Source organism: Ursus maritimus, unplaced genomic scaffold, assembly GCF_017311325.1.
Source record: "Ursus maritimus isolate PB19 unplaced genomic scaffold, ASM1731132v1 scaffold_1, whole genome shotgun sequence".
NCBI lineage: Eukaryota > Metazoa > Chordata > Mammalia > Carnivora > Ursidae > Ursus > Ursus maritimus.
In genome coordinates this window covers 59,730,341-59,742,868 of record NW_024423343.1, presented here as the reverse complement: position 1 = coordinate 59,742,868, position 12,528 = coordinate 59,730,341, and the positions used below count along the sequence as shown (strand labels likewise).

General features: G+C 39.7%; 1 protein-coding gene across 3 annotated transcripts in view; it reads left to right on the top strand.

Moving 5' to 3' along the window:
• Positions 1–463: 463 nt before the first annotated feature.
• The window catches only part of ERICH2 (glutamate rich 2), a 38,746-nt gene continuing 26,681 nt past the window's right edge, over positions 464–12,528 (top strand). Inside the window, exons 1-5 of one of the 3 annotated variants that reach the window (XM_040644048.1) lie at positions 497–557; positions 683–728; positions 2,550–2,674; positions 10,807–10,855; positions 11,080–11,116. In XM_040644048.1, the coding sequence (XP_040499982.1) occupies positions 2,621–2,674; positions 10,807–10,855; positions 11,080–11,116 (140 nt within the window). In that variant the 5' untranslated portion in view covers positions 497–557; positions 683–728; positions 2,550–2,620. Of the gene's footprint in view, positions 558–682; positions 729–2,549; positions 2,675–10,806; positions 10,856–11,079; positions 11,117–12,528 lie in introns of those variants that run through there. The other 2 variants (XM_040644055.1, XM_040644058.1) reach the window with 2 other exon arrangements.

Below are 12,528 nucleotides of genomic sequence, written 5' to 3'. Positions count from 1 at the left end.
ACCCTCCTTTCTTCATTTCTCAAAGTAACGGGTGCAAGTGAGGACGTGTGTCCGAGATTTTATACACCCAATGCTCAGCGCGGCGGAACAGCTGGGCTCTCCCGAACCCAGGTTTCTCGCCCCGCCCCCTTTGTGATTCCCCGGGCTTGCTCCGCCCCTGCCCCTCCCCCGTCCCGCCCCTCAGCCCCGCCCCAGGCTCGGCCCGCCCCGCCCCCTCCGCAGCTTCCTGGACTTGCACCGCCTCCTCAGGCTTGCCTCGCGGGCCAGCCGGAGGCTCGTCCCGTCCGGCCACTCGCGTCTCGCGCCCTCCCACGCTACCCGGGCGCGTCCCGCCTCCTCCCCGCCCCTCAGCTATTCTCCCAGCTTGCCCCGCTCCCGCCCGAGCGCTCCTTCCGCCTCTGCACGCCGCTGCTCCCCCGGCTCCAGCCGCTAGCTGTCTCATCTCCATGGCGACGCTGTGTCTCTGGTTCCCAGCTCCCAACTCCGCGCGAACCGCGAGCTGGGCTGGGCTTCGGTGTCTACCCTCCGGACCGGCGGTGTGAGAGGACCACGAGCGGGTAAGAGGCACTGCAGCGACTGCGGGTCGCTCTCTCCCCTCCCTTGCGTGCGGACAGAGCCAGCCCTGGCCTCCGACTCCCCCAGGCCCCGCGCCTGAACACGCAAACTTCTCTGCCCTCTCCAGGTTCGGGCTCCGGAGCTCCGTGGCTGTCGAGGCGGCGCGCGAGAAGGTAGGCTCCACGCGGCTGCTGGTGCACCTCGGACTTGGCTTCCTCCTTTGGCTGTAGTCAGGCACTCCCGAAGGGATACAGTGTTTGTGTCTACATGGGTGTGAGTGGTAATTGGGCAGTTCCGACAGGAGGTCTACACCACCATTCTGTGACCTCCGATTCGCATGCGCCAACCCCCCCCCCTGCCGCAAACAGTGAAAATAGCCTTGTTGCATCTCAGAACTTCCAGCTACTTCACTCCATGCTTGCCCCCACCTCCTTTTTAAAAAAAAACTTTTTTTCTCTTACTTTTTTGGGGAAACAGCTTAATGACCAGAAGGAGCCAGCATTCACAGACTGTACTTAAGATGTCATTACTTGCTAGACATAACTTGCTCGACCATAAAAAATTTGTGTGGAATTTGGACAAATCATTGAACCTCCTCGGGCCATGTTTTCATCTTATGTAAAATGAGGGGCTAACGGCGGATTATTTCTAAGGTCTGGTCTTCAGCCTTTTGTGAGGTGACGAGATTGACTTGAGATTTCCTAAATCAAGATGTGTGGCCTTTGATTACTCAAACTAGTCTGCACTGCGCTGCTGTGGCGTTTAAATTAACACAGGGCGTAATTATAAATTTATCGTTTGACTTCCCAGAGGGCATAAGTGAATTGGGCCAATTTGTTCTTACCCCAAGAGACCCCTGGAAGTGACTTTTTAAAAATAAACCTGAAAAAGACACTGAAAATGTCTTTTGATTTGTTTCATTCTCCATAAATCAAATTCAGTGATCCCCAAATCCACCTGATTGATTTATTGATTGGATTTATGTATTTATCTATCTAGCTATCTATCTCAGGAAAACAAAGTTTTTTCCAGAGGTGAATTCCAACACCTTTGTAGGGATTCCACTGCACTACTCCAGAATTCCAGAGCTTCCTATCCCACCCCTCACCAACACCGTTTAAGCGAAATGTTGAGTGTTTTCTCCCTCTTATTTGCTCCATCCAGTCTCAAGTGTGCACTTAAAACTGGCTTTCTTAGAGTTCACCTTCAGCACTGTCCTTGCTAGGTGGTAGGTAATAATGTATAGGAGGAGGAGGAGTTGTAGTAGGATATAGGTGCTGTTATTCATTATTAGCTATTTATATTAACTTCGCAATAACTCTGTGAAGTAGGTAGTATTTTTGTCCTCATTTTCTGTTGAGGAAAGTGACTGTTAATTCATTCTTTGCTTATTAGAATACTAGGTGGCTTTTAAAAATAAATAGCCCCAAAGGATAAAATAATTGCACAAATGGGATGGAGGAACATGTATATATCTTCCAATATTACAAGAGAAACCTCAAATGAGAATTTTGTGAAATCTGAATTTTGAATGCTGGTAACTCGTTTTATGAAAGGTTTTTCGAAACCTATAGAATCCAAATAAATCCTATTTGGCCCTAATGGCGGCTGGTTAGTGAACATTTACCTAGAGGAGTAAAGGAATGAGATATTTTATGCTCTTTTTTTAGTACTATGTCCTTATAATCTGGTGCGCATATCTTAAATTGAACCAGTCACATATCAGGTGTTCGACAGCCACATGTGTGTAGTGGCTACCATATTGGATAGCAAAGGTCTACTTTAATACTTTCTTTTGCTTTCTTGATTTCTTCCTTCCTATTCAACAAATATTTATTGAGCACCAATTTATGTGATACCTGAGTTTTTCTGTTCTTCGTAGCCAAAAAAACTAGCTGCACTAATTGGGCCTTTGGGGTTTTTGTTGAGAGAGTCACTTTTTCCAAAAGGCTATAACTATATCACATAAAACTCATGTTTTGTACCATGTGTAGAAAATCTGTCCGCAATGAGAAGAATGAGACCCACCTGCAGGGAGAAGCCGAGATGAACAAGGGAAACCCCCATGCCCCTCCTTGAACACAGCTGTATCTACTATTCTGACTTCCACACAACTTGGGTATTTAACTCTTGGATTTTATGAGCCAACCCTTTTCTTCTTTTACCTAAGCTAACTTGAGTACGGTTTCTGTAACTTATAACCAAAAGTCCAGACTAATATAGCTAAAAAGGCAAGAACTAAGCCCTTTCTTTTAGAAATGAGCCCATAATTGGGGCACCTGGGTGGCTCAGTTAAGCGTGTGCCTTCCTCCTACGTCATGATCCCGGGGTCCTGGGATCGAGCCCCACATTGGGCTTCCTGCTCAGAGGGGAGTCTGCTTCTCCCTCTCCCTCTGCCCCTTTGCACCCCACCCCCGCTTGTGCTCCCTCTCTTGCTTTGTCTCAAATAATTAAAATCTAAAAAAAAAAAAGAATGAGGCCATAATGACCCCCACCCTGACCCCCAAAGTACATTTTAATTTACAAGATGAACAGAATATTTTCAAACACATAGTATCACATAATTACGCCTTTATAAATCACTTTGTCACGTACATTTTAAATATTTATTTAACGATATACATTTATCTTCTGATTAATACTACCCATCTTTCTATATTAGTCATTCAGTATTTTTTTCTTAATAAAAATAAATCTGCACCTGCCTTTTCCCAACTCTTTTCCTCAGAATCATCCCTCCGAATTCTATGGGCCTTTCTTTTTCATTATAAGAGCATTCTAAGACAATTAAGTTACTTATATCATTCCAGTGGTTTTATCCATTCAGTCAATATCTGAGTGCCTTTAAAATGGTATGGGACCCACACTCATGAATAAGAACCAGTTTGTGCTCTCCAGAAACTTCTATCCTGGTGATATAATCATTCCACCACTCTGTAGTTATCTGTCTACATAATGCTCATGGGTGTTTCCTTGACTGATTCTTTTGCTCCACCTGCTCCGTAAATGTTGGTATTACACCCAGGATTCTCTCCTGGGCCTTGTCTTGTTCTACGTGGGCCATGCTGTCCTTTCCCACTTTTTCACAGCTATCCCACACGTCATCTTTTCTCTTGAGTTCTAACTCTCTGTAATAGAATTGAACACCACTTGATTTCAGAGGACCTACAGACATCTCCGAATCAGAATTTCCCTAAAACAAACTCATTATCCACCCCCCAAGAATGTTCCTCCCCTGGTACCCTCATCCTAATCATCCACACTAGAACCATCAACTTCTTTTCTTCTCCCTCACTTCTATGTCTAGTGATCCTAAGTTTTACCTCTCTTTTGGTTCCAAGTGTACCTTCCTGGCTTTGTACATCATCTTTTTTCCCCAGACTAGAGTTTGGCAAATTTTTCTGTAAAGGGCCAGATAATATGTATTTTAGGCTTTGTAGGTCATACAGTCTTTGTCGTAACCATTCATCTCTGCCATCATAGCCTGAAAGCTGCCATTGACAATGTACATACAAATGAGCATGTCTGTATTCTCATAAAATTTCATTTATAAAAGTAGGCAACGAGGGACACCTGGGTGGCTCAGTCGGTTAAGCATCTGCCTTCCACTCAGGTCATGATCCCAGGGTCCTGGGATCGAGCCCCGCATCGGGCTCTCTGCTCAGCGGGGAGCCTGCTTCTCCTCCCTCTGCTTGCCGCTCTGTCTGCTTGTGCTCTCTCTCTCTCTGTCAAATACATAAATAAAATCTTAAAAAAAAAAAAAAAAAAGTAGGCAGTGAGTCATATTTGGCTCTTGGGCTTTAGTTTGCCAGCCCCGATCTGGACTATTATAATGGCCTTGAAACTGGTTTCCCCACCTCCCATTCTTTCTCAGGTTTACCCTCCACAGAATTTCTTTTCTAAGATAGATCTAATATGATTATTCTTCAGAGCCTTCGTTTGCTTTCCATTGACTAGTGGTTAAAATTCCACATCCTTTGTACATGGTAATTAATGACTTTTCAAGTTTGCTCCCACATATATATCCAACTCCATCTATTGCCATTTTCTAAGACACTGTTGTTCTTCTCCTTCTTTTGACTGCCTACTTGGCTAAATAAATGTCACCTTCACTGTGAAACGTGACTCTTGCTTCTCATATCAGGTAGAATAATACCATATTCTAGGGGTACTTGTAGAAATCATACCTGGGGGAATATAGCAAACCTGGAGGACAGTCCTCAGAACTGGATTCTGGAACTGGAAAGTTGTTCAGGGGCAACTCTGTTGACTCTCTTCCTTTGTCTTTCCAATTCTGTCTTCACTGCCTGCTGACTGTCCTTGGGTACCCCCAGTCCATGAGCTCAAAAGAAGGGATTTGATTGACCCTGTTTGGGCAGTATGGAAAATTATATTAGAAGGAGTATATAGTACAGTGCTTTGAAGCGTGGTCTGTCCTGTATATGGGAAGTTAATACTTGTTTCCCCTATAAAATTCTGAGCTTCTCTTGTATCCCCAGAGCTTTTCACAGACATATCTGTGCTAAGGTACATGGTAGGTGCTCATCAGATATTTGTTGTAAATAGACATTGAATATCGGAACATGAAATAGACATGGAAGTCGGGAACTATCATAACTGTGTTGTTCCCATTACCATTGGGACTGTTGAAATACACCAGAAGAGTCTGCCCATGTTCAAAATCCAGTGGGTATACTTCGTAGAAACTCAAACAGTGATTAAATGACTGTTGTGATGTTAACATTAACCATATACAATAGTAATGAATATACAAGGTGTGCACCTCAATACCATTCTTTCTGAATACCATGACCCCAATTTGAATAGGAACCACTGGGTGGAGAAGAGAATTGAAGTAAAGAGAATTAAACCACAAGACCAACATACAGCTTACATGCCTGTAAGAGATAGATAAACATATAGATAAAAATAGTGTTGCAAATTTTAAGTGGTATTTGTTTTTTTTTTTTTTACTAGATAATACATTTATTTTTTTTCAAAGGTCAAGAGATACAAATGGACATAAAATAAAAATGTCCCTCCTACCCCAGTCCTGTAGCCATCCCTTTTTCCTACTCAGAGTCAACCATTATTATGTTTCTTTTCTGAAAGCATTTCCTTTCAGAGATATTTTTGCATACTGATAGTTATTTGAAAAACACATATTACTTAAGATCAGGAACACGACAAGGATGCCCACTCTCGCCACTATTATTCAACATAGTACTAGAAGTCCTTACAACAGCAATCAGACAACAAAAAGGGATAAAAGGTATCCAAATCGGCAAAGAAGAAGTCAAAATGTCTCTCTTTGCGGATGACATGATACTCTATATGGAAAACCCAAAAGAATCCACTCCCAAACTATTAGAAGTTATAGAGCAATTCAGTAATGTGGCGGGATACAAAATCAATGCTCAGAAATCAGTTGCATTTCTATACATGAATGATGAGACTGAAGAAAGAGAAATTAGGGAATCCATCCCATTTACAATAGCACCAAAAACTATACGTTACCTTGGAATTAACCAGAGACGTAAAGGATCTATATTCTAGAAACTATAAATCACTCTTGAAAGACATTGAGGAAATGTAAACCGTAAAGGACCTATATTCTAGAAACTATAAATCACTCTTGAAAGACATTGAGGAAATGTAAACCGTAAAGGACCTATATTCTAGAAACTATAAATCACTCTTGAAAGACATTGAGGAAATGTAAACCGTAAAGGACCTATATTCTAGAAACTATAAATCACTCTTGAAAGACATTGAGGAAATGTAAACCGTAAAGGACCTATATTCTAGAAACTATAAATCACTCTTGAAAGACATTGAGGAAATGTAAACCGTAAAGGACCTATATTCTAGAAACTATAAATCACTCTTGAAAGACATTGAGGAAATGTAAACCGTAAAGGACCTATATTCTAGAAACTATAAATCACTCTTGAAAGACATTGAGGAAATGTAAACCGTAAAGGACCTATATTCTAGAAACTATAAATCACTCTTGAAAGACATTGAGGAAATGTAAACCGTAAAGGACCTATATTCTAGAAACTATAAATCACTCTTGAAAGACATTGAGGAAATGTAAACCGTAAAGGACCTATATTCTAGAAACTATAAATCACTCTTGAAAGACATTGAGGAAATGTAAACCGTAAAGGACCTATATTCTAGAAACTATAAATCACTCTTGAAAGACATTGAGGAAGACAAATTCTTATGATAGTACTTCATCAACCACATTTTTTGTATTTAGAATTGCATCCACAGTAGGAATTCATCTTGTTATTAAAATGATAAGAATTTGTCAGTAGGAATGAAATATCTTTTGCTCACTCAGTGTTCTATGTATAGAAACACAGCCGAATCCTCTAAGCTGGGTGATCCATTTTACCCCTTCTTACAATGTGCTGTATGTCCTTTCTGTGTACCCACTTCTACATGTTCTCCAACATATGTCTCCCTCGGTTGTGTGTTTCCCTGACCGGGTCCAGCTGGGTGTGCTCCCTCCTGATAGACATTAGACCTCCCCCTTGGATTAGATCTGTCTCTTTCAAGTTATCAGGAATCCTGTCCCACCACATCTCGAAGAGTTACTTTCCTGGGTTGAGACCTCAGATCTCTTTTATGTAGGAGATCGGCCTCTGTACCCATTCCTATTGTGCCCACATTTCTGGGATGCTCTTTTCTCTTAAGAGCACCGGAAATCTCTGCTGCTGTGTCTTCTGTCCTAAATGCTATCTTCCATGGGACCTGATTTTAGACCATTATCTGAGTGTTTTCCTCCATCTCTAATTCAGCTTTAAGATTCTCTTCACTAGGCCAATCCAGTCTCTCCTGGCATATCACTCCTTTTTCCATGGAATGGACCTCACAGGCCTGGCATTACTGTGTAGATGTTATGGTCTAGAAGTTGTGGTCTGGGGGTGCCTGGGTGGCACAGTGGTTAAGCGTCTGCCTTCGGCTCAGGGTGTAATCCCGGTGTTATGGGATCGAGCCCCACATCAGGCTCTTCCGCTATGAGCCTGCTTCTTCCTCTCCCACTCCCCCTGCTTGTGTTCCCTCTCTCGCTGGCTGTCTCTATCTCTGTCAAATAAATAAATAAAATCTTAAAAAAAAAAAGTTGTGGTCCATATATACAATGGAATATTACTCAGCTATCAGAAAGAACGAATTCTCAACATTTGCTGCAACATGGATGGCACTGGAGGAAATAATGCTAAGTGAAATAAGTCAAGCAGAGAAAGACAATTATATGATTTGTCTCATCTATGGAACATAAGAACTAGGAAGATCGGTAGGGGAAGAAAGGGATAAAGAAGGGGGGGGTAATCAGAAGGGGGAATGAAGCATGAGAGACTATGGACTATGAGAAACAAACTGAGGGCCTCAGAGGGGAGGGGGAGTGGGGGAATGGGATAGACTGGTGATGGTTAGTAAGGAGGGCACGTATTGCATGGTGCACTGGGTGTTATACATGGCTAATGAATCATCGAACTTTACATCGGAAACCGGGGATGTACTGTATGGTGACTAACATGATAGAAAAACATTAAAATAAAAAAAAATACATATTACTTATATAATGGCTGGACCTCATTCTGCTCAGCTTATCAGTCACTGCTTTAACTCTACCTGTGTTCTCAGTTACTCTGTTTTTTCCCTGGCGTCAGTGATCTTTTTAAGCAAGTATCATTACTTTGGAGCTTATGTGATTTTTTAATTAATTAATTAAAAGTCTTCAGAGCTAGTCTGCTTGTCTCAATCACAATAAAACCTTTTTATTTCCCTTAGCAATCTTAACCAGCCCCATTGGATATCGTCCCAGTTTTTCCTTTAGATAAAACATCACGTTGTTTCTACAGCATCCCTCCTGTGTGCCAGGTGCTGGGCTAAACACTTTACCAGGTCATCCTATTTAATCCTTACACTGATCTAGTGAACTTGGTGCTATTGTGGTTCCTTTTTACAGATGCAGGAACTGAAACCTAAAGAAGTTATGTAACCTACAGAAGCTTACATGGGAAGTGGTAGAACTGGGCTGTGAATCTAGTCTCTTGCACTAAAGAGCCCCAACTCTTGAGTATCACTCTGTAGTGCCCCTCACCCCAGAGAATTCAATTTTATGAAAGGAGATTAAATGGACATTTCCTAGGTAATGATAAATCCAGACCCAGCAGAGCCTGGATTTCCATCAAGGGCTGGGATCTGCCCATCCTAGGTTTTTCTTTTACCAGGTGAAAATGGGAGAATTGTATGCACTGATGTTTCATCCAGGTAAAGGGTAGAATGTAGCAATTCATCAAGATCCTAGAGCTAGAAAGGAGAGAATATAAATATAAAGGGGATGTCTACTCACACATATGAGTAGCCACAGGATTGTGGAAATCTGTGGAAAGCACCTCTCAGGACAGGTCATCTTGGATTTCCTTTGTTAGGGTCTCATTTGGTTCATTATTGTGTTGCTTCAGCTTTTGAGCTCTACTGCCCTGGAGAAGTAGGACATTATCCTAGAGTTTGGTCTTCTGCAACTTTTTTTTTTTTTTTTAAGATTTTACGTATGTCTTTATTTAGACTGAAAGAGCGCTCGAGTGAGCCTGGGGGCAGGAGCGGGGACAGAGCAGAGGGAGAGGGAGAGAGAATATCAAGCAGACATCATGCTGAGTCCTGAGCTGGATGCCACTGGGCTCTTCAGGCGACCCTGAGATCATGACCCGAGCCGAAATCAGGAGTCAGATGCTTTTCCCACTGAGCCACCCAGGCGCCCCTGGTCTTCTGCCACTCTTTCCCAAAAAGGTGCCTTGCTTTTTTGATGGACTTTAGCTCTCTGAATTTCTCAGAGGAGTAATCAGATTAATGACATATATAATGTCTGGCTTGTTCAGGATTTCCCAGAAAACAAAGCCTGAGGCAAAAGTTTATGTACCAATGCTTTGTTCCAGAGTGCAAATCAGTAGGAGGGAGACAGATTTAAAAAGAGAAAAACTTAATACAAAATAGAAGCTTCTCTTTTATTGTCCACAGTTTTGGCCCTGAATTTTGTATTCCAGAAATCCCTGGTATGTACTACTCCTACTAATTTTTGAAGTCTTGCTTGGGATGTGGGGACAGCAAGTGTTGGGGAAGGAGAGGGCAAGTAAATTGTTACTTATGAAAATTTTAAATGTGGCCTCTCTCATACTTAAAAAACCGTTAAAAGTTGATTTTTGTCTTGACAATTAAAATTAATATGTAGAGGGCTAATTTACGGGAAAATCTATTTAGGGTAACCTTAGAAAGGTAAACATTCACAAAGAAAGCATTATAATTTGTAAGTATTAATAAATACATAGGGGAACTTATAAGGTGAGAATTGTATTTTAAAATGTAACTTTGGATGAAATCAAAGGTTAATTTCTAAATGTATTTATTGAAATAATATTTTATTTAAAATACTCTTATCTTGAAATATCATGGAAAAAATTCTTGTTCTGGCTTAAATACTGTTTTTCATAACACAGATGAACTGGAGTGTGGCAGACAGTTTGGTTTATGTTGTTTTATTTTGTTAAAGTAGGGGAGAAAAGTGGTTGGAAGGATGAACCAAGCTGAATTTATGACTTCTAGGGTCAGCTCAGTAGGAAAGGGGAGCCCTTAACCTGCTGTTGATTGTGTTTGGATCTGGAGTCCAAGTTACATAAAACGAAAACAGAAGCAGTGAATTAGAGGCTTATTTAATACATCACTTTTCTAACATGCAGAATTATTCCTATAGCTCTTTTTACATAAGCTCCAAGGTGAAATGGGGAGAAGGGGAAGGGCTACTTTCTCTAGACACTTTTTTTTAACCCAATTTCATAATCCAAAAGAATGAGGTTTTTCAGTTAGGATGGAAGTGACACTACTAAATAAAAAAGCCAAGATATTTAATATCCTTCTGACAGAGTTCTGCATTGTTTTATTTATAGTCTAAATTTATACAGTATTTAAAGACTTAGGAAGTCAGTATTTTGTTTTTTGCAAGAATTATCTAGACAAGACAGATGCTGTAAAGATTAGACCATATAAATTATTTTTAGGATACTTTAGATCTCTTTTATTACCAATTTACATAGTTTCTGAATAATTGGCTTTAGTATGAAATTATATTTTAGCTAGATAGTAGAAATGTTTATATAAAGGCTATGCATAAATTATTTCAAATGCCTCAAACTAAAATAATAATGATAATGCTAGTTTTTATTTTTGCTTCTATTTTAGGTACCAAAATATAAACAGAATGGCAGATTGCTAGTGTTTGACCCAAAGGGTAAATGATTCATTACTTAAAAAGAATGTTTTGTTACCATTTTGTTCTAAATAAGAAGATAGTCTACTGGAGTGATTGAATGTGGTTGAAGTCTTAGTAGTTAAATCCTTTATTATATTGCTTGTCATTCAAAAAATGCTGAAGTGTATTTGCCAATCAGAAATTTCTGTTAGGAACATCACTGCAGATAAAATACTGAGTTGGTTTTTTTTCTTCTCTTTCAGAAAAAGTGATGAGTGAACCAAATGAAGCAAAGTCAGAGTAAGAAGACATCTCTGGTTGTGCAGCTGATCTGTCACATGCCTTTTAAGCAATTAGAACTAGATAATGCGATCATTTGTCAGCCAATTAAACTTGAAAGGCCAGAAATGCCTGGATTAGCACTTTAGCTTTTGCTTCAGTCAAAGCAATTGTTACTTAGATAAAAGAACATTTAAAATGAAAAATGAATTTTGATAAAAATTTAGAGGTATAGATAATAGTCATTTCTACTTTTTTAAATGCTTAAATACCAAGTAGTCTGTATTTTACTTATATAACTTTCATTGCTCATTCCTATTTCGTTTTGATACTTGCTCATTTCTTTCAGAATATCCCTTTAAATGAATATTTGCTTTACAATTAAAGATTCTTTATTTACTATGAGATGGATCATTACTACTAAATAAGGGAAACTGATCACCCCAATTAGCTGAAGGGACTAGTGTTAAAAAGAATCATGGTCCACTTTCAGTACAGTAGCTAAATATGAAGTCCCTGATTTGTTCAAGGCACTGATTCTAATAATTCATCAAAACCCTTCCTGATATGATCATCTCCTACCTCCTGAGAAAAAAATTCTATTATTAATTCCATGAAAAATTATACTTTGAAAGTTGGTCATAAAACACATTCATGGAGATCCATTATTGACAGATTGGTAGAATGGTGCAAAACTGCTGTTATTTTGGCTTATTCTGAATAAAATTGGCTGGGAAATTTTTCACCTTATGCAGTATATATTTTAATTTTCGTACTGTCAAAGCTAAAAATTAAAATTAGAATCCACCTTGGCTTTTGTTGTAAATTATATATTAAATACATATTTTTGTATTAAAGAGAAAGAATGTGTAACAGATCAAAGAGAATCTATGTTTATTTCAGATTGTTATAGATAATCAGAAAAAATAGATGCCCCCCAAGTATATTAATCTATGTGTAAATATGTATCTATATCCAATTACATGGTTGAAATATATTTAAATTTTAAAAATATAAGAAAATTTTAGTAGTCTTTGAAGGAAGTATGATATAACTTTCAATAATAATAATAGATCATTAATGAAAATAAATTACTATTGTGTCTGTGAATACCGATGTTCATAGATTGTGATAAGCAGTGCTGGAACTGAAGCGAGGGGGTAATCCACATCCTGAGTTAAACCCCAGGGATAAACCAAATGCAGCCTGGGCCAAAATAGGAAAGCAGAGTGATTACTTGTTCTCTTCATCTCATTAATAATTGCATCTGCTTATCAAACTAATTTTTGCAAGGACAAGACATCATGTTCTCTTCAGTTCACTTGCAAAGAAGAGTTTGGGTTTGGTTTGATTGTTGTTTGGTGTGAGGGAGGAGGAGGAATGGTTAGTGTAGCCAATAAGCTTCACATGTGTGCGACTTTGTCGCCTAGGTG